General features: G+C 40.3%; 1 protein-coding gene across 4 annotated transcripts in view; it reads left to right on the top strand.

Annotated features, from left to right (window-relative positions):
- LOC108674806 (tensin-1) overlaps positions 1-25892 on the top strand; it is a 205180-nt gene that overhangs the window by 155421 nt on the left and 23867 nt on the right. For all 4 annotated transcript variants that reach the window (XM_047884582.1, XM_047884581.1, XM_047884583.1 and 1 more), the window contains 2 exons: positions 14490-16212; positions 23820-23961. In XM_047884582.1, the coding sequence (XP_047740538.1) occupies positions 14490-16212; positions 23820-23961 (1865 nt within the window). The remainder of the gene's footprint in view (positions 1-14489; positions 16213-23819; positions 23962-25892) is intronic.

Below are 25892 nucleotides of genomic sequence, written 5' to 3'. Positions count from 1 at the left end.
ATAAGAATTAATGAGCCTTAAAAAAAGCTACCCATAAAAATCACGCCAATGAAAAGTTAATGGGAGCTTAAACACCTGAACGACGTAGCAAAGTTCCCCTAAAACTTTAAACCGAGGAAAAGTTTACTAAAAAGTTCGGCTGTGCACGAAACTTTGCCTCGCAAGTTGGAGCAGGTTATCGTCTGGGCAGGTTATCGTCTGGGCAGGTTATCGTCTGGGCAGGTTATCGTCTGGGCAGGTTATCGTCTGGGCAGGTTATCGTCTGGGCAGGTTATCGTCTGGGCAGGTTATCGTCTGGGCAGGTTATCGTCTGGGCAGGTTATCGGCTGGGCAGGTTATCGTTTGGGCAGGTTATCGTCTGGGCAGGTTATCGTCTGGGCAGGTTATCGTCGCAACTATGGGTTGCGATTAATGGCAAGTTATCGTCTGGGCTGCTGCGATAGGTGGCGATAAGAAGTTTAAACCCGGCCTAACCATAGAAACATAAATATTCTTAGTGCCGTTTATAGCTTATCGGGTTAATGTATTACAGCAAAGGAAAAGTCGATGATAATAGATCTCCACTTGTTAGTAGATAAGATAATCTTCAATTATTATGGCATGTTTTCAGCAATCTCGGTACCTCCATACATTAAGTTATTTATATCTGAGTTGTTGTTTGCATCTTGACATTATGGTGTAATTATTTTGAGAGAAATGGGAGCATAGCTTTTTGAGTTTCATGAATATACTAGTACACTCCATGTAAGGCTATAGTGTTGGCTATTTTTGCGCTGTTCATTGGTGCCGGTTTATTGCTACTTCTTATTATGATGTATCATACCATTATTGTTTTATGTAATAGTGTGGGGATTTGTGAGTTAAGTGTTGGTCAACGGCGATTTTGAAAGCGAGGCATGAACCATTTCCTCTATCCATTGCATAGTTGTTTTATTTATCGTCTAGAATGTGTATCAATAAATTGCACGCATTTATGCACTAATTTTTTTCGTAATTTGCTGTTTGCTTTTCCCACAGAGAACACACATATTATTGCAGGAGAGTTTGAAAGGTTAAGAGCTTAAGGTTACGAGTTAAAGGCTTAGATTGATATCGGAACGCGTGCACAAAGAAATTCTGTCTTCGATACCGTGCGAATCTGCAGAGTTTCACCGATTTACGCTCGCATCCTCATTCGTAATCGTTGCGTGGCGCAAGTTTATTTAGTTTGTTTATATTTGTATTCATCCATACGGCGGTTATACAGTATATAAGCCCGTCGAGAGAAAAATTTTTGTTTTTACAAACCTTGGCAAAATCTACAAAAGTTTACAAAAACCGAGGAAAAAAGTTTACAAAAACTTGCGCAGTTGATGGAAGCCTACACTATATGTGCATTTGTTAGCATTTCATTCCGATTATGCAGCTCGAAACAATTTTTTCCAACGGGCAAATTGAATTTTTTCCTTAGGACCAGTATTGTCGATGCTCATTTGCAGATTAGGATTCTTGCCAGACGGTTTCGAAAAAATCGAGATTATTCTAAAAATGGAGGCCCAAAATTAATGCTTTCTCTTAGTATCGTTTGCAACCAAAATATTTTCATTACGAAGTAATAAGTCTGTTTGTGTGGCCCCTTGCTGGGAGTGTCGCCAATTTTATGCTATATTTGTCAAATTATTCCTGGCCATGTTTCGGCCTTCTATTTACGCTTGATGACCTTGAGCCTGAACTACCGTTAGCAACTAAGTCAACTATGTCATCGTGCCAACACGCGTCTCATCACTCTATTGAGCCGGTCGTGTGATTCATTTAGAGATCTCATTAACCAGTACCAATGTTGGTTCAGCTGTGGTAAAAACATCCCCTGATTTGCGGCTGCGTCGTGCGCTTGGCAGCTGCTGGTCTGAGGTTGCCAGCTGCGCACCGCGCGTTCACAACCACTACGTTCCTTGCTATTTTCGTTTAAACGATTCAAATTCCAATTGTGATGACTACTTCATGGGAACTGAAAAAATTCCTATACTGGCTTTGAATCAATATAAATAATTTAAACTTTTCACGGGTTGCGTAACTGTCGCATTTATAATTGTTAGTAGTTTTTCATTGCGCGGAAATCCAGTCGATTTGCGGACGAGAGAAAAACTCTGCCCCGCTGCGCTTCTCGTCTCTCGCCTGCGCCTGTGCCACTGACTGTGCTGTCAGTTTGAGCTGAGCTTTCGTGCTGTTCGGTTGAGTGCGTGCTCGCCTGTCTGGATATTCTTTCACTGTCTCCTTCGTTCGCTCTGTCAAAGTGAGTGTCGTGTTTTATTGAGATAATCTCAATGAGTATGTTTCTCTTGACGGGTTGTACGCTTTGTTGTTACATACTTCCATTTCAATGAAACAAGTTTTGCCCATAAGTAAGGAATGAGTGTTGCAGCAACAGGCATGGGTTTGACCGTCTGGTTGCGATGGTTAGGCGCGACTATTCACGGAAATTCCTGTTTCCTATAGTATATACGAAGTTCCCAATTTTTTCATAGATGCTAAGTTTCCTATTTTTTTCCGAGATGCGAAGTTTCTCATTTTTCCTCAGAAAATGATTATCTGATTTACAAATTTTATCAGAATCAAGTGACATGTTCTTATTTCGTGTAAACCAGGGTGTGTTCGCAACGTTCTATAGCTACCTACTACACTGCTTGCTCTAGTCTAGGTTCCGAGTTCATTTAATTTTAACCAGTGCCTTGGGGAATAAATTACGTCTTCTAGTGCCCTGCTGTCCGAGCGCCAGCTCGACGTTAAACGAATAAAAAATCTTTCTCGAGTGTGGCCGAGTCAGTTTATAGAACTTATTTGATTATTTTTGAAGTTGATAACTTGGAAACCTGCAGCACTTTTGGGCAATATTGAGCGATGCAAGTGTTTCAAGTTGGCGCTTTATTGTAGTATTTGAAGTCTTGAAGATACTTCTAAATTTTATTGTCAGTAAACTCAAGTTCATTTATGCCGATCCCTGTTTGGCCTGTTAACTTATGATTATGTTTGAAAAGCGAATTTGTCGCCACGATACCGTAGTGCTTACCCTCGATTAGCTCGATAACTTAGCCTAATGATAAAATAACTTTTATTAAGTAGGTAGGTAAGCAAACTGTCAATTTTCATTTACAGCCATAACCCATTTCTATGTAAAATCAGAGAACGCAAAATTAATATAAATGCATACTTTTGGTAGATACGAAAAATCACTTTGAATGACCGTATATTCTTCTAATTATGAATTTATCGAAGTACATCTATCGCAATTTTTCTCGAAAGAGCCCAAAGACTATGTATCATAAAGTTCCTGTGCGGGAACTCTGAAACAGTTCCTATTTATGATAAGATTTATATTTTCATAAATAACCATTAAATCTGAGTTTCAAATTTTATTCATTAAAAGTGCTTGTTTTCACCCTCATGGTGATGCGCAGGAGTTAAGCATTTAAGAGTTGGGCGAATTACGTTCACTGGTCGCTGGTCGGGCGTCGCAGATTACAGAGGCCTTCATCTCTTCGTCGCCAAAATTAACATTTTTATGCTACCTAATCAATGCTGCTGGATTTAAACTCCTGTCTGTCGATGGTAATTGTTTATTCTCATAATATTTATAATATTGTATTATTGACAGAAATTTCTAGCACCAATTGTCTGTATCCGGAAAATTTTCATGTATTTTATTCAGTGTGATCCGTCTTTTACGGTGACCAACGGTACAGAATCCCATTTAAATTTTCACACTGATAGGTTGTGGCAGCTTATACTATCACTCCATAGCAAGCGCTGCTAACAAGTGCTTAGATATTACACGATAATTTTTCAACTAACATTGATGAAAATATCAAATAGAAGATATGAAAGTTCGTTCTTCTTTGTGGAAAGTTCTAACGCGTTGCAGCCGCGCTGCTCAGCCAACGCCTCTTGAGAAGCTTCCTGCTCCGCCACTCGTGCGAGGCTCTTCAGACCTCAAGTGGACTTTAAATGTTTTGAGCTTTTCAAATCGCGAAAAAACACGCAGTTCTCTGTCGAGTGGAGCTTTTGAGAGGCGCTTACAAGTAGCATGCATGAGTGGTGCCTCGGTGTGAAATATCAGTGACACTGTCAAGTGATGCATGCCTTAGCAACGACACTGTCGAGTTAACTGCAGCAATGCACTTCTACACCAGAACAATGTTGACTGTTGCATGCTAAAGTGTACTGACAACAGTCACAGTGTCACGGCAGTACACTGTTGCAAGCCTCAACAACAGCAATATCGAGTCAACGGCAGCCGTGCACCACTGCAGCAAAACACTGTCGCCTTCTGCATGCAACAATACATGTCAAGTGTCTCAGTGTCACCGCAATACACTGTTGTCTAACACTGTTGCATGTCTCAGTGAAGACACTGCCGAGTTAACTGCAGCAAAACACTGCCGAGTTAACTGCAGCAAAACACTGCCGAGTTAACTGCAGCAAAACACTGCCGAGTTAACTGAAGCAAAACATAGCAAAACACTGCAGAGTTAACTGCAGCAAAACACTGTCAAGTTAACTGCAGCAAAACACTGTCAAGTTAACTGCAGCAAAACGCTGCCAAGTTAACTGAAGCAAAACACTACCGAGTTAACTGCAGCAAAACACTGCCGATTTAACTGCAGCAAAACACTGCCGATTTAACTGCAGCAAAACACTGCCGAGTTAACTGAAGCAAAACACTGCCGAGTTAACTGAAGCAAAACACTGACGAGTTAACTACAGCAAAACACTGTCTACTACTGCATGCTGCACTGCACAGTCAAGTGGCACTATACTGCGTGCCACAGCGTTGCTGGTGTCATCAAGGTTGCCGTCACTCGTGGCACAGTGCCATCATTGTGCTCACTGCGTGTTTTGTCACTCCACTAAAATAATGTGACCACCTCGGTGCACCTCCACCCGTTCCTACCATGGCTTTCTCTGTGTAGAATCTCCCGGACACATAACTAGTACTCGTATCTCGTGCAGCTGTTACTTATCCTATGAGTATCCTATACGTTTCCTAACAGTAACGGCTACCATCCAGATATTTTAATTAATTTGTTCTCGTCGGTGAAGCTTCCTCGTATTCGCCATTCATTGAATGCCACCCACTTGATTGAGTAAATTTATACATTTACTGCTGGGGAAAATACCACAGAACTTATCCCGACCCCTTTACTGTGACGAATTCGTACAATCCTATTATATCTTACAACGGCTTCCAATTATAAAGCTTTAACATCTTACACTTCCCTTCTATCTATCGCGTCTTGCTTCTTCAAGACTGCATACAATCCGACAAGGAAATCTTATGTTTGCGAGCACTGCGATTGCTTCCTATAATATTTCCATGCAATTGATGTCCTTTGTATAGATACATACTGTATTAAATTGTTGTCGAAATTCTATTAATGTTTTCTATGTGTAGAGAAATATTCCTGCTGACTCTGCTTGATACGATGTTTCTAACTTGAAAGTATTTTTTATTGCCTCAGATTCAGCTATGTGCAATTAAAGGCACTTCTTGTGGAATTAAATATTGCATTTGACTTCATGCATGCTTTTTTAATTGACAGCCGACGCTTAATGGTTGACTGAGTGTCATTGAGTGCCTGGAATACCAAAACGTCACTTGAATCTATTAGCTTCTCGTAAAAGCCATTTCCTTATTTGATAGCTCTGAGCATACCAAATATATAATGATAAAATATGTAAAAAATTAAAGTTTAATTAATATAACTAATATTTCTGAAGTCAAGCAAAATAGGAGGTATTTGGATTAAAAGAAAAAATAGACATTTCAAGTAAAAATTATGCAGCCTGAATTTATCACCAACATAACTCTTGATTGAACTGTTGTTAGTTTTTCTTCGAATAACGTCTGAAATTCCTCAGATTTTTCTTGATATTTTGAGCATATCAATGTCACCTATATAGGCTTCTGAAGAAGCTTCCGTAAACTCTCCCGAGTTTTTGCTCTGCCTGAGCATAGAGATTTATTTCCTTATTTACCTAAACACGACACGAGTATGACAGCTACATCAGGGAATTGCGTTTAGAGAAATCAACGAGACTTAGTCTAAACATCGATGCACTTTTAGCCTTGTGCGGGTTAACTCACCGGGCCAAACGGGCGTATCAGTGCTACTTTGAACTATGTGTAGCCATTTGGACAGTATGACTGATGTATTTATCTGAGTGATGTCTCTGTAAACAACAGTTCGGTGCATGCGACCATAACAGGAAGCGGACGAGCGTGACTGCTTGCTCCGTGTTTTTCTGTGTCCGCTTTTTGCAGGTTTTATTGGGTGAGTTAGAAAGCGAGCCACCCTCCGTGGCAACGCCTTTAGTTTACTATTTTCAACCGCATCACGTTATAATATTGAAACATTATGACACTATTTCTTTATTTTTACATTGTATAGTGTATTTATTAGGAGCTAACGCGAGTTTCAATGGATGTATGATGTTTTTCATTGTGAAAGCCTTCAGCCATTTTCTTCATTTAAGTGCAGGAGTTTTATTGGTGATTGCGAATGTGATTTACGACACTAAAAAACAGGGAATCCTGGTATAAACATAGTTGAAGAATTTTGGGATCTCTTGGTGTATCTCAAGGGTTTCATTGATGTATCTCAACTGAACTAAAGGCATGCGTCTGGAGTGTACTCTATCCTTGCATGTGTACTTTCGAGTTATATATGCCTTATCAACACGAGGCAATATTGTGTAGATCTGTGCGTGTCAAATCATGAGTGGGTTGCGCAAGGTAGATAGGTAGTATACGGCATTTGATAAATTGTACATGACATATGGTAGATTGTATAAACGTATAGTAGATTGTATATGACATATGGTAAATACCAGTAGTGTATGGTAGATTGTATATGACATATGGTAGAAAGTATGCGGCATATGGTAGATTGTATTTATACGAAATTTCTGCATCCATGGGCACTAGGAAGTGAGGCGAGTTTCACTTCATTCTTCTCATCAGTTGAAATGCATGACTGAAATCCGACACTTCAGTGCTCTAAATACTTCAACTTTTTTTACAAATCTTAGAATATTTTCACCCAAGCGCGACGAATTTCCTCATTTCCTTGCTTCGTCATCATAGCTGGTAGAAAATATGATCATATTTTGCTGGCCATCTGTATGCTATATACACCATTTTTTATTTCTTAATATATAATGTTAATTAAGTCAGGTTGTTCTTATCAAAGCTTCTATGGAGGGCAAACCTTTATTCGTTATCTCCATCTTGCATGAGAGGTAATAAAGCTACGGAGGTTATCTCTTGTACCTGCGCGACCTTCTCAGGGAAGCCGACGGTGAAGATAAGTTAACTGCAGGCCTCACCCAGACAAATTAATGTGTTATATTGTCAAAATATTGACACAATTTTCTTGCACAAACAGCATAAGCTGAGAGTGTTTGTAGGATTGATGCGCCATTTCACTGGTCCGAACTGGATCCGGATGACCCATTTAAGGGCAAAAAGTGTAGCATTACTTGGACAAATTCTCACGCGTTTCTCTGAGTGTTCTATTTCTGCTGACCTGCTGCTCTATTTCTGTTGGCCTGCTGCTGTATTTCTGCTGACCTGCTGCTGCATTTCTGCTGACCTGCTGCTCTATTTCTGCTGGCCTGCTGCTCTATTTCTGCTGGCCTGCTGCTGTATTTCTGCTGACCTGCTGCTCTATTTCTGCTGGCCTGCTGCTCTATTTCTGCTGGCCTGCTGCTGTATTTCTGCTGGCCTGCTGCTCTATTTCTGCTGACCTGCTGCTGTATTTCTGCTGGCCTGCTGCTGTATTTCTGCTGGCCTGCTGCTCTATTTCTGCTGGCCTGCTGCTCTATTTCTGCTGGCCTGCTGCTGTATTTCTGCTGACCTGCTGCTCTATTTCNACAGCTGCTGCATCACTTTGCACAACAGTTGCTGCATCTCTTTTTTTTCGATAACTTTAACCGTTGCTTTAATGTTCCGCGACTTGATTTATCAGAGATGCCGCAACCCTTTGCACTTTACCGAACGTTGGGCGATATCTAATAATCTTGTCGGGGAATCAGATCCGCAAAATAACGTACTTGCATTATGAAATAATTTGGTGGTACCTCAAAATGCTTTTATTATACCGCGGAATGCGTGTGTTTGTTCACAGAAAGCCGAGTTTTAATTTCTGTGCTAACATAGCATGCGAGTTCAGTGGCACGCTTTCTCTTGAGTTCACATAACTGCAGGAGACTTTACTTCGCATCCAGTTCTGTCCAGCAGACTTCAACTTGCACCCAAGTCTGTTCGGCAGACTTCACTTCGCATCCAGTTCTGTCCAGCAGACTTCAATTTGCACACAAGTCTGTTCGGCAGGCTTGACTTCGCATCCAGTTCTGTCCAGCAGACTTCAATTTGCAGCCAAGTCTGTTGAGCAGGCTTCACTTTGCATTCAGTTCTGTCCAGCAGACTTCATCTCTGGATCGAAATCTCGCCATTTATACCTCTTATTATCTTGCGACTCGAAGAAGTAAACTTTTAAACTTCTCCCAAATTATCTTTATAAAATCAATAATAACATTTTGCGTCTCAAAGAAGTCAACTTCGTTACATCTCGTAAAAATTCTCTAAAACCCTGTCATTTATACTACATTTTTAGTAAAGCTGCCCCAAGCAATGGATGGCGGTTTCATCACACTTGGTCATCACACATCACAATGGATGGCGATGACATCACACTTAGTCAGCGATGGCCGCCTGCCTTTGACCGCTCACCGCCCCACACTACACATGTTGCTGAGCTTGGACGAGTTGATAACTTTTGTTAGCTCTTCTTTAACCTTTTGTGATCTTGCCGAGTCATTGTCCTCCATGACATCGTCTGACCGAGACTCGCTCTTTATGGCGGTATTTGTTGGAACTTTGACCCTATTGACGATGAAAATATATTCCTGAAGAACTGAGTTTTGAATAGAAATGCGTCAGTCATGTCATCTTTAAAAATTATTATATACTTCTGACACTAGTTTTACTAATGTTATATCGTCATCTATAATTTTACTGCCGATTTGCTCTCTTCATAAAAGTCTTAAATTGTATTCTTTGATCGTATTGAATTTATTTTAAATTATTCAGATTATATCTACCTTTTCTCTTCAGAAGAAAAGTATATATAACTCGCCATGATGCGTTCAAATATTTTAATGTTCTTTCCTTAAACATTAATCTGCTTCTTGAACTCGTCTTATTGACAATTCCAAGCAATTGAAGAATCGGAAATGAATAGTCATTATTGGAAATCTAGTCTATTTACGCACAAAAAAAATTAGTCTTCGCATACAAGTTTCAGCCAGCTGTAAATGATAAAAATAATAATTTCTTATCTACGGTATTCAACTATATAGCAAAGCTACTGTGTTGAATACGAGTCAACAAACTCTGAGCCACGCAAACGAAGTGAGTGCTGAGTATATACGATCTACGATTTCAGTTAAATACTAGCACGGTCTCCTTTACTCGTCCCTCTTTTGTGTTGGACGAAGTGATGTTCCATTGCTCTTAAATGGCGATGATTCCTTGCCTTTATTGGCGCTACAGAGCATTGTCATGTCTCTGGTTCGTGCGAGTACACTTGACGTCAAGAGTATTTGCCTCCAAGTTGAGAAATTACGCAAGATAATACATTGTTTCTGCGGTGATCATCTATGTTCTTTCATCATCTTTAGTTTACGCTGATGTTTATTAGTTTGTTCTTCTTTGTAGAGCTCGGTAAACACGAATAACTGTCCAGTTTGATCCGCGCGTCGTGAGGCCAAAAAATTCGTCAAGCTGAAGACAGTTACGAATGTGTTGCAAAAGTTACTACAAAGAAACAATTCAGTGAAGGTATTGAAAAACAGAATTCAATCGTGTTTTGTGTTTCTTAGACCAACTGTACCGTCATGCAGATTACCCGTCATTCTCTCCCTGTCCTCTGCGTATGGAGATTTGGCCATTGTATCCAAGTCTTAAGTTAGAAGTCTTCATGGCAACATGGCCGCTGTACAGGTAAATTAGGTCAGTTCCATATAAGGTAATGTTGGCTCGCGCTGGATGAGAGTCGTGTTGGTTTTCGGTCAGTATAAATTTACTTAAGTGAGCAATTTGATCCCATCTCACATCTTCATGAATTAGACACATTGTGCCTCTAGTTTTTACAGTGAATTGCAAAGGGAAATTCATTTGCCCAAACGTCAAAAATAGAGTACAACAGAGTACCTACATATTTCAAATACCGTAATGTAGATCACTAACTGATTTGTTATCTCCAGTTAAGAATTGGATACTTATTGCTCCCGGTTTTTTTCTTGCCTTCCTGGAAAACACGTGAATTTATTTGTACCTACTTTCGATGAATTCAATAGTTTAATGAAAAATAACTATTTCCGTACTCTCACCATTACTGCTTATACGTGCGCGCCATTTTCGAGATTTATTGTGATTTCACTTGTATTTTAATTGACTGTATTTTTACGGTTGGAAGAATAACAACATGGAGGAGGGAATACGGGTGCTGAAAGTCCTGGGGCTATTTAGCCATCATTGCTACACTTAATTCTGATATAGGTTAATTTTGACTTAGGTTGACTTTGACATAGGTTAATTTTGACATAGGGTAATTTTGACTTAGATTGACTTTGACATAGTTAAATTTTGACATAGGTTAAATTTGACTTGGGTTGCTTTGAGGTAGCACTTTTATATATAGGTGGCGCTCGTCGCGACTGCGCAACACTTGCGGGTATCGCTTGCTTCAATTGAAGGGTTACGAAAGATTATAATTATTTGTATCGATTTCAATGTTCAGTTTGCTGAAATTTTGTATAGTTATGCAAGTATGAATGAAAGTTCGTTAATTTTATTCTTGTTGATATTTTTATAAATATAAATTATATTGGGGGGTATTATTTTTCTGACTGTACATCTTCTGCTGGCAAGTTTCCAGCTCAATTGAATTGTAATTAGATTAACTGATGAACGATGTTGATATAATTTTATATCTAAGATTTATTCGTTTCATCTAATTTTCATTTCTTTCTGTTTGTAATCTAATTTTCAATCCAGTCTCAATTCGCAATGAAATTTTAGATAATAAGGTACCTTGCCTGAGCTTGTATCATCTTTACTAACTCCATCATGGTTTCGCCTAGCTACGAGTTTCCGGAGCGAGTAAAAGGCTGGTTTGTATCGAGTACAGGCTTCGATTGTTATGCAAATGCTCGCCTAACTAAAGCGGTCATTTTGCATTCTTCTCTAAGTGCTCTGCCTAAAAAGAATAGACGAACAATCAAAAAAGTTACGTGTTCGAAGTCCGTCAGCCAATCACTGACGGCTTTATACGCTAAACCCACCATTCACGAACGAGAAATCGGCCAGTACGTAATACGTATAATTGAACGCGCTTTGAATGAAATTTTAAATCAACCTTAATTAAATCTTCTTCGAATAGTTAGGGTGTTTGGCCCTTGAGTTTTGAAACATTTTTATATGGTTATTTTTGCCAAGAAGCTTCTATTTAATTGGTTTGGCAACTTCTTCGTTAGAAGTAATATTCCATTGTAACAATTAATATATTTTGCATTATTACACATTCAATAATATTTGGAGACTTTAAAATTAGCAGAGCATTGTAAGCAGATCCTAATTTTTTTAACACTACGTATCAAACAAAAACCTGCAATACTTATCAGCCCTACTTAACCAGCTTATGCCCGAGTTCCTAAAGAACTGAACCAGAATATCCCAGTGCCCCCTACATTTTAATATCAATATCAATAAACTACAATAAACTACAATAAACTACAATAAACTAAACCATCTTACTAGTATAAAGTTGTAAGGATACAAGTATCAATACGCGAAAGACGCGGGGTAAAACCCGGGGGTGGCCCCCCATTTTTTACTACAACAGCAACCAGCGATAACCCTAGTAACTATTTAGGTCTACAGTTATCGAGAACACGACATAAAATATCTGCAGCAATGGCGTGAGGACTTGTAGCAGGTTCCACAAATCAGTTAACCGTCCATGTCGCTGCTCATGCTGGTTGTAGGTTGTGGATTTGTGGCCATTGTCAGGGCGGTGAACTCATCGACTGCGATGTCGCGATCAGTTAACCGTCCATGTCGCTGCTCATGCTGGTTGTAGGTTGTGGATTTGTGGCCATTGTCAGGGCGGTGAACTCATCGACTGCAATCAGGGCGGTGAACTAATCGATTGTGATGTCAGGGCGGTGAACTCATCGACTTGTCGCGACGCCCTCTTCTGTGCAGATTTTCTTCTGCCTTACCATCTGGTGTGATCTATCCGCTACCATTACTATCTGATTAAATAAGTAGTAACCTATAAAACTGATATTATAGTTTATCTGCTCTGAAATGTGAGTCTTATGGTTGAATTGTTGAAAAGATTTTCCGTTGCACATCGTCTGAGCGCTATTTTTGTGTGTATTTCAATTTAATTTTAAGTTTGCAAAGTTGGCGTTTTCAGCTGGAAAATTTTCTTTTTATGAATTCAGATAATTTCAGAAAATTTAGCGAGTTAAAAGCAAAAAAATTAATTGAACCAGGCTGAAGGATAAAGAAGCTCGTGATCCAGTTATGACGTCATGGAGTGTGTTTACTCGTCAAGGTCTGATGCAAGCAAACAGCGGCAGGCTAGTGTGGTAAACAGGCGAGGTGGAGGCGGTGGTTGTAAACAACTCTTAGCTCTGGGTAAACTATGAGTCACCTGCTGCTGCTGACACCATCGTAGCCTCAAGTGTGAGCCTGGCAAGTGCAGTCAACTTAACCATGAAATTTACTCTAATTTCCCGTTTTTTTATTTACAGAACGCAGTTTGTGCGAGTTATAGAAAGCTCAGTAGTATATATGACCGGAAAATAAGCATGAAGTTCATGGTTCATAAGCATTGTTCATAAATCATATACATTATTTTTTAGAAAATAGTTATTGTATTATCATCCACTATTATAATATTCAATGTATTTCTTATATTAGCTATTATCAATCGCTAAAAGTCCATACTACACAGAAACATTTATGTGTAATGCGGGATAAACAAATTAATCTAAGCATATTTAAAATTTTCCTGCTTATTCTGAAGCCCCCAATTAATTCATGGACCCATGGGTAAAAAAAGGCGCAGTTTTTGTGTGTACTCTCTAAATTTAATGTTTTTGCTTTGATATTTTGCCTCACTGTGCGATTTATGCCACCAATATCGACTCGACTGCAAAAATTTGCAAGCGCCCACGCCCGTTTGCCAATCTTGTCCCGTCTTATCCCACCTTGCTCTCTCTTGTCCCATCTTTCCCCGTCTTGTCTCATCTTGCCCCGTCTTGTCTCATCTTGCCCTGTCTTGTCTCATCTTGCCCCGTCTTGTCTCATCTTGCCCGGTCTTGTCTCATCTTGCCCTTCTTGTCTCATCTTGTGCCATCTTTCCCCGTCTTGTCTCATCTTGCCTGGTCTTGTCTCATCTTGCCCTGTCTTGTCTCATCTTGCCCGGTCTTGCCCCATCTTGCCCCGTTTTGCCCTCCATCTTGCCCCGTCTTATCCCATCTTGCCCCGTCTTGCCCCGTCTTATCCCATCTTGTCCCCCATCTTGCCCGGTCTTGGCCCATCTTGCACAGTCTTATCCCATCTTGCGCGACAAGAATGTCCTAAAAACAAAGTTCGATGGCGCGCGCTCGCTCTTAGATAATTGGCTCTGGCACTTTACGCAGACGCCTTACGACACGTACAATGGTTGCTGCCCCCACACTTTGTTCTTACTTGTACTTGATCATACAAATTGAAGGTTGAAAATGCGACGGAAAATTTTAAATCAACAGTAACTCATCATGACTGACATCATCGTTTATTTACTCTGAAATAATTAATAGTATTGTTGAAAAAATTGTTGCACATTGTCTGTGCCAATTATTTGTATGTTTTTAAGCGTGATTTTTCTGTTAGAAAAATTCGCGTTCTCTGCCGGCAAACATTTTGAATTTATCTGGACGGAAAAGTTAATGTACAGAGTTGAAAGCTAAAAAATTGACACACATGAGTCTCAACTGCTGAAGAGAAACTATTCCTATTTTACTACACCATAATGGATTCTCATGTTAAATCGTGTACCACAAATTGATGTTGATATTAATGCTCTTACCGACGTTTAAATAAATTTCTACGTACGTACGTGAGTTATCGACGATTAAATTGATATAGTTATAATTGTACAATAATTTACTCTCTGTAATAATCATTTGGATAAAATACATATTTTTTATAATATTTTGACGCAGCAGAAGGAAGTTCTCTCAATATTATTTTGAGATCATAAGTAAGTTTTGTTCCTCGTAGGAAATTTACCCGTTATGTTTTTCCAGTTAAATGTAAGTTTTTCAAAATATTTATTACATTTTCTTGGGATTATTGCCAGTTATAAATAAGCTTTATTTTTATTTTATTGCAGGGGCGCACGAGTCGGTGCCTCACACCCTGGGCCCTCTGGACGGCTCACTCTACGCTACCGTCAACAAGAGGAGAAATAACAGCGATATCAATAACGTCAACAACATCAAAAACTCTTCATCTTGCCAACAGTTTGACCAACAGCAGCAGTTGCAACAACATCCAGAGTCCAGTTTACAGTACCCTGTAGATCATAGACTAGACCATCACCTTCACCATCCCCATTCTTCGTATTCCTTGCTCCGCCAGACCCCTGTTAGAAGTCAACAAGATCACTTTTCAAGTGTTAATATTGGCCAGCATAGTCGGTCTACTCCACACACTCCGCAACATCCGTCACTATTACAACAACAACAACTACAACAACATTCTACTCATCATACTCCGGTGGCCACAGGGCAACATTTAGTACATCATCAGCATCACTTGTCTCAGCATCATCACCACCATCACATTCACCACCAAGGTTCTCAGCCTCACCATCAGCAACAACAGCAACACCAGCAGCTACAACAACAATACCAATCTTCCCACACTCCTTCCCACGCGCTGCAGCACGCGAGTCTAGCGACGCCTTCGCCGCTCTCGTCTGCCTACGCGAACGGTCGCTACCCTGCCTCCGTGGACTCTGGTTTCGCTGGCAGCATAGCTCCTCTAAGTCCTCCCACGTCTTCTGTGAGTCCTGCTGCATCGTCTCAACCGCAGCAGTCTTCATCGTCCACGTCCACTGCCCCGCCCCAGGATAACGCACATCTTTCATATAGACAGTCCACATCGTCTACAGCTGTTCAAGAGCACTCTCGACTTCAGGCTTGTCAGGCGTCTGCTGACTGTCAGAATCACGATCACCGTCAACAACCCCCACAAGTTTACAGAAGATTTTCTGACCCAAATCAGCTGAACATGGCACCTGTTGCTGCTGTAGCCTCTCGACCCACCCAGGCATCTCGCGGGGGGCCTTCGTCGCGCGTTGACGCCCGGCAGCTCGATGAACTCCTCGCCGGTATGCTCCTCGATATTGAAAGTATCCCGGACCTAAGACCGGGACAAAGCCCAGCTCCAGACATTAACTCCATCAGGTGTCCAGATCTGTCCTGGAACACTTCGTCGACCCGCGGGCGCAGCTCGAGTAGTCGGTCTGGTCCTACGATGAGCCCCGTGAACGGCTACGGTGGCGTGTCACACCACGACTCGATGCTCGACACATCCTTGACCCTGAGTGCTGCCGACGAAGGCACTCCCTACCACACACGTCTTGACTCAAGGCCGTTCAGTTACGGAGCAGTCACTTCGTCTCCCGTACTTCCGCGACGACGATCCCCGTCTCCGAACTCCTCACCGAACCGACGCGTCGCCCGTGAACCGATTATCAGTCGGTCAGGACTAGAAAGTCCTCGACTGGTTCGCCGGATGTCGGGCAGCGTCGGCGCTGTGGCGGGAAACACCACAACCGACAGCGGCGCCGCCATGTCAGCGGGATCCCACATCAATTCCTCGGTGCTTGGTAACGGGACCACCACAAACACGACACGTCGAAGCCCATCTCCTTCTCCAGAACCTGGCAGTCGAAACTCGACCCTCAGGAGGGAGCGGTCCCAAACCCTGACGAACCGCATCATGGCGGGTGAACCCTCACCCCCTTCTTCCCTTACTCGGTCCCACGTTACCAGATCTGCGTCCCGTCTTGACGATCCGGACGCCATCTTCGCTCCCGATACCCTCAGGTCAGATCTCTAGCTGCACGTTAGACTAAAGTCGCGAAAAGTTTAGTGTAAAACTTTTAGTTATTGTTCAATTTTAGATTATCCCAGAACCAGGAGAAATATATTTAAGTATGTATTATGAGAATGTAGGTAAAAAAATGGGCCTGTTTAAAAAGTATCCCTGTCATCTCTACGTAAGAAATTTATATTAACCTTTCGATTTGAATTTCATTTATTTGCTTATTGCCTCTGAGAGTTTTGGTGACAGCACGCAAATATTCATGAAACTTGATTCGCAAGGCTATGCTTGAGGCCTTTTTCTTCAATGTATAATAAAGCAAATATCGGTTGCAAAACGCTTAATTTTCTTAGTCTTAAAGTAAATATTGCCGCCTAAAATGAATCTACTATTAACTAATGTTCTTATTAATTAATTAATGTTCTTAATGTTCTTATTTTATATGTAGAACTATTATTCTTTAAGTGAATTGGCCTACAATTACGGCATTAGGTGATTTAATTTTCCTCTATACGTATATTGCTCCTAAAATATCTATTTGTATTCTGTCCTGAACATCCGTTCTTCGTTGACTCAGACTGAGTCATGTATCCTTCCATTTTGAGTGGCTGTACTCTAACTATTTATTATCCACTGACTATACTCATAACTTACTGTGATTCATAAACCCACGTAAATATCGAGATATTTTATTTATAATAAACCTTACGCATACGTTAATGATTCATTGCGTTCAGAAGAAAATTGTGAATCGAAGTTGAAAATTTGTTAAATTTCTCTAAAGAAGACTAATTCAGCCAACTTAATTCTTCTTATTTCTGCGAGGCACAGAAATTATTTTGAAGATTTCTATACCCCGGGACAACCTGGGGCATTTATTATTTCCGTGCCACTGATTTAACATTTATTATTTATGGGTATTTCTTATTATTAATATTATTGGGCATTTATTATTTCGTGGCCGCTGTTCAACAGTGGCCGCGTCCGGCGACATGACTACAGACGCCGGCGCCAATTAAAGGCTTTCACTGAGGGAAATGTGCGGGTCATAATGTCTAAGTAGGACATTATGAAGGTCTAAATAACGTATAACATACATACTTTCCTACGCACTGCACGAGCAGAGAGCGGACCTAGCTTTGATAGCCATTCTGCTATGCAAAATTGGGTCAGGATAATCGACACAAGGGTAAAAAGTGCATCGTTTTTCGGAGAATATTTCCCTCATTTCACTGAGTGATTTGCTGTTGGTGCGACGACGAGCTTGTGGAGCGCCATAACAAATGCTTTTTGCGTCGGGACAATTATCGGCTTCATCATAAATTAATGTCATTTGCTGTGCCGTTGTACGACCACTCGACTCGGAATGACCAACTGCTACTCATTCAATTACCATGAATAAATTTTTTTTCAATCTGCGGCGTTACATGTGGATTTAATAAATTAATAAGAAAAATTGATAACTTAAAAGTACGCTGGTACTCACTAGTACTAGTCGTGTTACTGGTTGTTATTTCGTGATAATTTAATTAGGCGCAGTATATAACGTATAGGTACATATACTGTAATCTTAATACCATTAAAAATACATGCACTTCTAGCTGCAGGACTAGTTTATTCGGGGCTCAGGCAATCGTGTTATTAGTTATCGGAAATTCGTTGAAATTTATAGGCGTGTTTTCTATATGCGATTCAACTTCTCGTTCCATGCTGAAAAATAAGAAACAATTCAATCAGATTTCGTTTGACCAATTTATATGCAATTTATATGCGTGAGGTGCTGTTGGTAATTTTCCTCTTTCACACTTGATCGAAATGAAATTCTTAGCATCAATGAATTATTAGAATAGTCTAATAAACATTGAACTAGGCAATCACGTTGATGATACGTTTTCGTTGATTAAAGTAAACATATACTCTAGGAAATTTTTTCGTTTGACGAATTTTCTGCTGTTTTTTCGTCTGCGAATGTAGCTGACTTTGCCGCAGTTTTTCGTCTGCGACTGTGGCTGCCTTTACCGCAGTTTTTCGTCTGCGACTGTGGCTGACTTTACCGCAGTTTTTCGTCTGCGACTGTGGCTGCATGCCTTTACCGCAGTTTTTCGCCTGCGGTGACTGCGTCTTGCTATCATCCGGCAGGAAGTCGGTGATCACGCACAGCCGCGCAACGGCGACGCCCGTGCGCGCGTCTGATGTGCGCATGCGCGCAACGCGTCTTTGGCGCAAGCTTAGGAGTTCCTTACGTCAAATTCTCCAGGCATGTGGGTGCGAAGCTGCCTAATTTGGGGCTTTGTTATATTATATTCAGTTCGTCATCGATATATACTAAAAACTTTAGACATTGCATAATAAGAGACAATCAATTTATTTTATTTCAGATGAACAGGAAATCCTAAAAACTTTATGGTTTGGTTGACTTGTTACTTGGCCACAATCTTATTGTAACTCTGTGTGTGACTTGTAAAGCTGCGCTTCCAACACTGCATATTGCAGGGGTTTGACAGCCTAAAGCATATACTAGGCTGCAGACTGCTCAGGCATTCTGTAGCGTGAAGATCCCTTGAAGCACTCAAATAAAGCTGGGAAGCAGTATTTGATCCCTCTGGCTTGCGCTTCACTTAAGATCAAATAAGTTTCGTGCTAGGCTGTAGATCCTGAATACTATATAGCGCGTGAACGAAGTGTTGCACCGCAAGACGCGTGGATTTATGGGTGCTCCGTAAGACCGCGCCAAGCCACAGATCCTAAATACGGCGTTGCGCGTAGATTAAGAGGTGCACTCTGAGACCGCGCCAAGCCACAGTTCCTAAATAGCAAATTGCGCGTGGATTTAGAGGTGCACCGTAAGACCGCGCCAAGCCACACATCCTAAATACCGCGTTGCGTGCGGATTTAGAGGTGCACCGTAAGACCGCGCCAAGCCACACAACCTAAATACCGCGTTGCGTGCGGACAAAGTGGTGCACCGCGAGACCGCGCCAAGCCACACAACCTAAATACCGCGTTGCGCGCGGACAAAGTGGTGCACTGCGGGTAACGTTGTAAGCACTCAAGTGTAGAGCGCAGTTAAATGCAGAGCAGCTGCGCCTGAGTCACTCAATGCACATCTCCGTACAAGGCGCTACACTCGCTGCCCTATTTGGTAGCGAACGTCGAGCCTCGCATTGTTTGGCTTCGTTATTGCGAAGCCCGTTTCTCTCATGATACATGCATGGAGTATGTTATACATACAGGGTACGTTGTGGCTAGGCAGCTACGATGATATGAATGGTACGTGGCTGTATATCATGTAGGTAGGTATTGAGAAATTGTTGAAATACTGTAATAGCCGGAACAAAGCTATAATTGATGTCGCACTCGCCACAGCCGAGCTAGTATGTGGCTCGGTATGTGGCGCTTGCCACAGCTGAGCTGGTGTGAGGCGCTCGCCACAGCTGAGCTGGTATGTGGCGCTTGCCACAGCTGAGCTGGTATGTGGCGCTTGCCACAGCTGAGCTGGTATGTGGCGCTCGCCACAGCTGAGCTGGTATAAGGCGCTTGCCACAGCTGAGCTGGTATAAGGCGCTCGCCACAGCTGAGCTGGTATGTGGCGCTCGCTTGACGCGTAAAGGAGAAATTAACGCAGACGCGAAGCCCGCAATGCCGCTTTGGACCACAGTTATAATTTCTCGCAGAATTTATATACAAATTTCTCCACCTTAATTCTTAATTATTTCAATCGCCGACTATAATGATAAATTTGAATAAAACATCTTAATAATAAAATTACTTCTTTGTATGGATTTTCTGTCAATATATTATTTATTATTAATATTGTCATATAAATATAATCATCTGTCAATCGATTTATCTAAACCACAACTTTAATTTAGTTTTTTTAACGGAAATCCTCGCTCCCAATCGGCGCTGCAAATGACAGGCTAATTACATTTCGCTGTTTTTTGGCGTCACTAAGCAAGTTTCTACCGCCAGATCTTAAATCCAAGTCTAAGCTGTTGATGAGTTGCCAGGTGGCAAGGGGTCTACGTTTCTCAACTGTGCTCATTTCCCTCGACAATTCTACCATTTTTCTTATTGTTTATCCATTTTTCCTCGTCCGCAATGGGGAGTTTTTTTACCTACTGAATTTCTCAGTCGTGCGTTGTTTTAAGTGCGACGGATTTCATTGTATTGCGGTTACTCAGAGGTTTACGGGGTTTTAATAGATTTTTTCGACGCTACTTCTTATTATATTAGTTATTATTATAACTAATATTATTAGTTATTAGATTATAGTTCGCGTGAGTTTGCGAGACTAGGCGTCGTTCGAGAAAATCGCTAAATCGCTGGCCTGGTCAAATTTATAGCTTTGATGTAGTTTCATTGTTACTTTATTATTTGCAACGTCATTTTGTACGTTTTCTCATTATTTTATACATACTTAAATTTTTCTCATAGATGAGCCGTATTGATGTAGGTACTTAAAGGTTCTTGCTTCCATTATTTATGCGAGTAACATTTTTTTCAAAATTCCGTTTTGACTATGGAGTAATTTGTAATATTTTATGTGATATTTATGTCATATTTTAATAATAATTATGTAATATTTTCTGTGAGGCTAATTTTTTTGTAATATTTTATATATAATATCTGTAATATCTGCAATATTAGATGCGAGGCTAATTTTTCAACATTAATTTATAGCTATAGGTTTTTCGTTAATAATTTGTGCGATAAACATTTTTTTCACAATTTACCGGTTTTACTAAATATGTTTTTGCTTTAATAGTTAATACGACGCTCATTTTTTTCAAAATTTCTTTTTGTCATACTAGATTCTTGCTGTAATAATTTTGGCAAGGGACATAATTTTCGAAATTACTGTTTCACTTGAAAGGAAACCGATTTGTTAAGATTAGTCCAAGAGAGGCAGGCTTAGACAATGACCCTCAAGTCTCTGCCCCTCTCTCCTACAGCCATGCTTCGTACCCTATGACCTTCGCGTTTCGGTACCTAACATTCCGTTCTTGGTTCGGGCTCCCACTTACCATTATTTTTTTAATTTTGGTATTTGAATTTTGGTTTCGACCTCTATTATGCCGAATCGGGGCCAGAATTTTTACCTTCAAAGTATCGGGACCAAGTAAGAATGGAGATGCTGAGGTGTTATCAAATACCTTAATTACTTATTTTGGTAAAAGAATATAATCAGCAAAATATAGTTTCACTGTTTAAATTTATAAGAGGCAACAAAATTTCAAAATTACAGATGCCAATTTTAGAGACGAATTCTATATACTTCAAACTTACAATTGGTGAAAGATTATCAACAACAACAAACACAGCAACAGCAACAACAGAAGCTATGCGTACGTGTAAATATTTTAACAACTTGCTCACAAAACCGCACTTGATATGCAATACGCATATGTTATGGTGAAAAAAACTCGTCTGTTAAAAAGCCCTTGCATTTTAATTCACTTTTCATCGCAAAATACATATATAGTTCGTTGTTCTGTTCGACGACTCATTAACTTGCATGAGAAGTTGCGCCATTAAAGCTCATCTCAGAGTTTACTGGACATGAACCTTTAAGCTTTGTTGCAGGGATGCGTTTAACTTGGTGATTTTACAAGCGTTCTCGGCGACCACTTTTTGGACTTACTACCTATACTTGCTACACACTTTTCGGCTCCGTCGTCTGTTACCTTTTTTTTCATATGTTATTGGCTATTCTGTTCACTGCTCCAGCGTTCTCACAATACTGCAGTGTTAATTACATCGACGTTCTCACAATACTGCAGTGTTCATTACATCGACGTTCTCACAATACTGCAGTGTTCATTACATCGACGTTCTCACAATACTGCAGTGATCATTACATCGGCGTTCTCAAGCTGATGTAGCGTTCATTGCTCCAGCGTTTTCACACTACTGCAACTTTCGTTGTTCTAGCGTTTTCACACTTCTGTAACTTTCACTGTTCTAACGTTTTCACACTACTGCAACGTTCATTTTTCTAGCGTTCTCACACCACGGCAACGTTCATTGATCCAGCGTTCTCTTACTACTGCTGTTGATTGTAATAAACAATGCTGGACATTATTTTCATGCTGATGATATTCATTCTGCGTTCCCCTTAAATTGCAACTTTAGTTTGTACACAAAAATTTTCATTCACATGTTTTTTAATCGAAACTGAATTTATGTTTACAATTAAGTACGATCTACTTCATCATTGGACTACATGCGCTCGTATATTAAATACATGAGAAAATTAGATTTATGTGTCCAGTTTTTGTCTGCAGAAAGAATGTAATGCAGCTGGCACATTTCCGTCCCTTTAATTGGCTGTATTTCGTCCAGATGGCCGAGACCCAGCTAGCCAGATGGGCCATTAAAGCTAGAGAGAGCAAGAGAGGTTACGATGCTGCTGGCAAGGTCAAGTTTCGTTATGGCTGATTACCTCCGACGCCTTCAGACTAAAAACAGTGCGCGTGCTATTACTCTTTGTGCTGGTAGAATTACAATCAGTCGTATATTTACCGGATGTAGATGCGAACAAGATAATAGACTTGCAGCGTTCGATTATCGTGCATTTCCTAGGTTCAAATTTAGCATCCTAGTCTGGTATTGACTTGTGAATTGGTCTATATTCTGTAATTTCATCACAAGCATAATTGTTGGCTAGCATAATTGTTAGCTAACCGAGAAATTTTATCTTCCACCACTGCCAATAGTTCTTTAATGTTGGATGCCATGCACTGATTAAAAAGACCGAATAAAGACAGAACTTTGATAGATCATACAAGCGTGTTCATGAAGACTATGTATATTATAATTCATTAGACTAATGTTTATAAGCAAGTACTGCTTATGATCAAAATATACTATATGCATTATACCAGGTGGCTGATATAAGAAGTGTACCGTGGTCTCAGAACATAATAGCGTGTCTTGTCCGTACTGAAAGTAATTCTGTCGGATTAAAGAAATAGGTAACCAAACATATTCAAAATGTTTGTCTTTAGGACGTAAAATTTTAATAGAAATTCGAAACATTATGGCTCGAGTTCTTTATGCTTCGCCGCTATTTATACAGAGGCCACATCATTTGGGCGGTGGCACGTTCAAAATATAATAAAAGTGTGAGCTTTCTTACTCTTTACTTATGTCACAAGCCTAAATATATAATTAGTTCTCCCAAAATGTCTCTTCCGAGCTAACTCCACAACAACTGTCACTAATCTTGCAATTATTCCTCACCCAGAATGTCTCGTTTGTTGTCCTGTCTCCTTGAAACTAAAAAATTTCCTAAAATCAAGTAAATTGTTCAAGTTCACCGCATTTTTTTATTGTTTAACTTTTCTCTATCTATTTTGACTCGTTAAATCTCTTAATAATGATGCAGAGCATTTTCTTTTCAAACATGGCTAGAATTTATCTTCCCTGATCAGAACATACGTCTCAACCATTATTTGTAACAACGTTATTGTTATTTGCAATCATATTATTATTTGTTATTACAGTATAAATATTTGTAAATATATTATAAATATTTGTAATTATATTATAAATATTTGTAATTATATTACATATATTTGCATTTATATATGTTATTTGTACGCAGTCGGAGCCTAAGCGGCACCAGCAGCTCGTGGCTGGCGACACAACAGCGCAAGCTCGTCGAGCGTCGCGAGGCCAACCGTCGCGCTGACCGCGGGCGTCACGAGGCGCGGGTCATCAACGAACTGCGCTCCAGGATCGGACAGGTGCGTGCAAGTGACGGCTGTTGACGGCAGATGGTGAGGGTGGATGTGTTATATGGATGTACGGAAGGGTATAGGGTGCGCTCCAGGATCGGACAGGTGCGTACAACTGTGCAAGTGACGGCTGTTGACGGCAGATGGTGAGGGTGGATGTGTTATGTGGATGTACGAAAGGGTAGAGGGTGCGCTCCAGGATCGGACAGGTGCGTGCAAGTGACGGCTGTTGACGGCAGATGGTGAGGGTGGATATGTTCAGTGGATGTAGGTACGAAAGGGTAGATGGATATAAGGTGGATGTGCTTTTTGTGAGGTGGATGTGTTTTCTGTATGTACATTGTACCCTATTCAGTATACGTGTAGAAAGGTAGATTTATTTCGTTGTGGTGTCTTGCATTCTGATTGTACGGAAGTATATAAGGATGTACCGTGGATGTGTTTTCTGAATGTACGGAAGGACGTGAGGATGTACGATGGATGTGCTTGCTCGATGTATGAAATATTATTAGGATTTACGGTTGATGTGCTTTCTGGATGTACGGAAAGGGTATACGGATGTACGGTCTGCATGAGGGTAAATGTGTTTTCTTGATGCAGACGTGAAGATTGCTGTGCTCAGGAGGGTAGAAGTAATCCTTGTGGAGGGTAGGGACTGGCGGTATGAGGGGGCATGAGTGTGTTCGACGTGGATTCAGCGAAACGATGAGCTTAGGTGCTGAGTGAATGTTATTGGTCTTCGCGCAAGTGGGTAATAATTTATTTTGTATGTGTTGGTTCGTGGATATAAGTGACTTTCTATTAGATATGTATAATATAGATTTATTTGGCTTTAAAGTGCTCACCAACGATAAGTTTTTCGGTTGAAAGTAAACGGGTTGAACGTGTGAGTTTTAAATGCTTGTGTGAAGGGAGAAATAGTGGAGCTGTCGGTCTGACTTCAGCTCTAGAATGTGGAATAGGTTACGTATCGGTCAAAGTTCTAAATATTGAATTACTTCGTTTGCTCGTGACTTAGTCTTGATATATCTGTAAAACATAGTTGAATAAATAAATACTTTTGACATCATCGCGCCTGAAAGGTCTACTACTCGAGACGTTGCAAATCAGGTTTTTTCACACGCCGATGGTCGTTCAGGTTTATTATCATTCTTTATTCCGCTGTGACGTTCGAAATTTGTCGGTTTTGTTGGTTTTCTACGGTTTAAATATGTTTACGGACATGTATACCTACAGTGCACTGAATCCTATTCTTACTGGGTAAAGATATAATCATTCTAAAATACTTCCTCTGGTCAAAACAACTGGAAATGTTTAAATGGTTTTTTGGTGTTCTTCACTATATTGTCTTGTCGAAGATTAACTGGGAGATTACCGCCCCCTGATTGTTGACTGTGGCTTTATTACTTTAAGGTTATGATTCGTTACGATCATTTTATAAATAACGAAGTTATCCTCCAATAATGCATGAGAGTAACGCACATGATTTCGGGTTAACACGGTGCTTTTTTTATCAATAAAAATGTACTGCATTCATCCATGCTGTATTTTTGACGCCAATAATTTGAATGATTATGAAATATTATTAATTGATAGTTTAGAATATTTAGATTTTAACTGTCAACTTCTTTCTTTCAATGTTATTAGAAGTAACCTAACGTACATTCAGAGATGCCTGTTAATAAACTATCCAACATTGCTCGATCATTTTACTCTTCCTTCTGGGTTCATCGGCTACTCTATCCTTATCTATGGTTAATTAACATGCATTGATTAATTTTCGTAATAAATTCTGTGACTACTGACTCGAAGTTTTCATCGCAGCGCATCATTTTTCTGGCCCGCCAAGGTAAACCCACAATTTCATATAATAATTCGGGTGAACGCATAAATATTCAGCTATTACCAAAAATTCGTTACCGTCTTTATAAACGCTTCCG

This window comes from Hyalella azteca, unplaced genomic scaffold (assembly GCF_000764305.2).
Source record: "Hyalella azteca isolate HAZT.00-mixed unplaced genomic scaffold, Hazt_2.0.2 contig15661, whole genome shotgun sequence".
Classification (NCBI taxonomy): domain Eukaryota; kingdom Metazoa; phylum Arthropoda; class Malacostraca; order Amphipoda; family Hyalellidae; genus Hyalella; species Hyalella azteca.
This window is presented reverse-complemented; position numbering and strand designations above follow the sequence as displayed.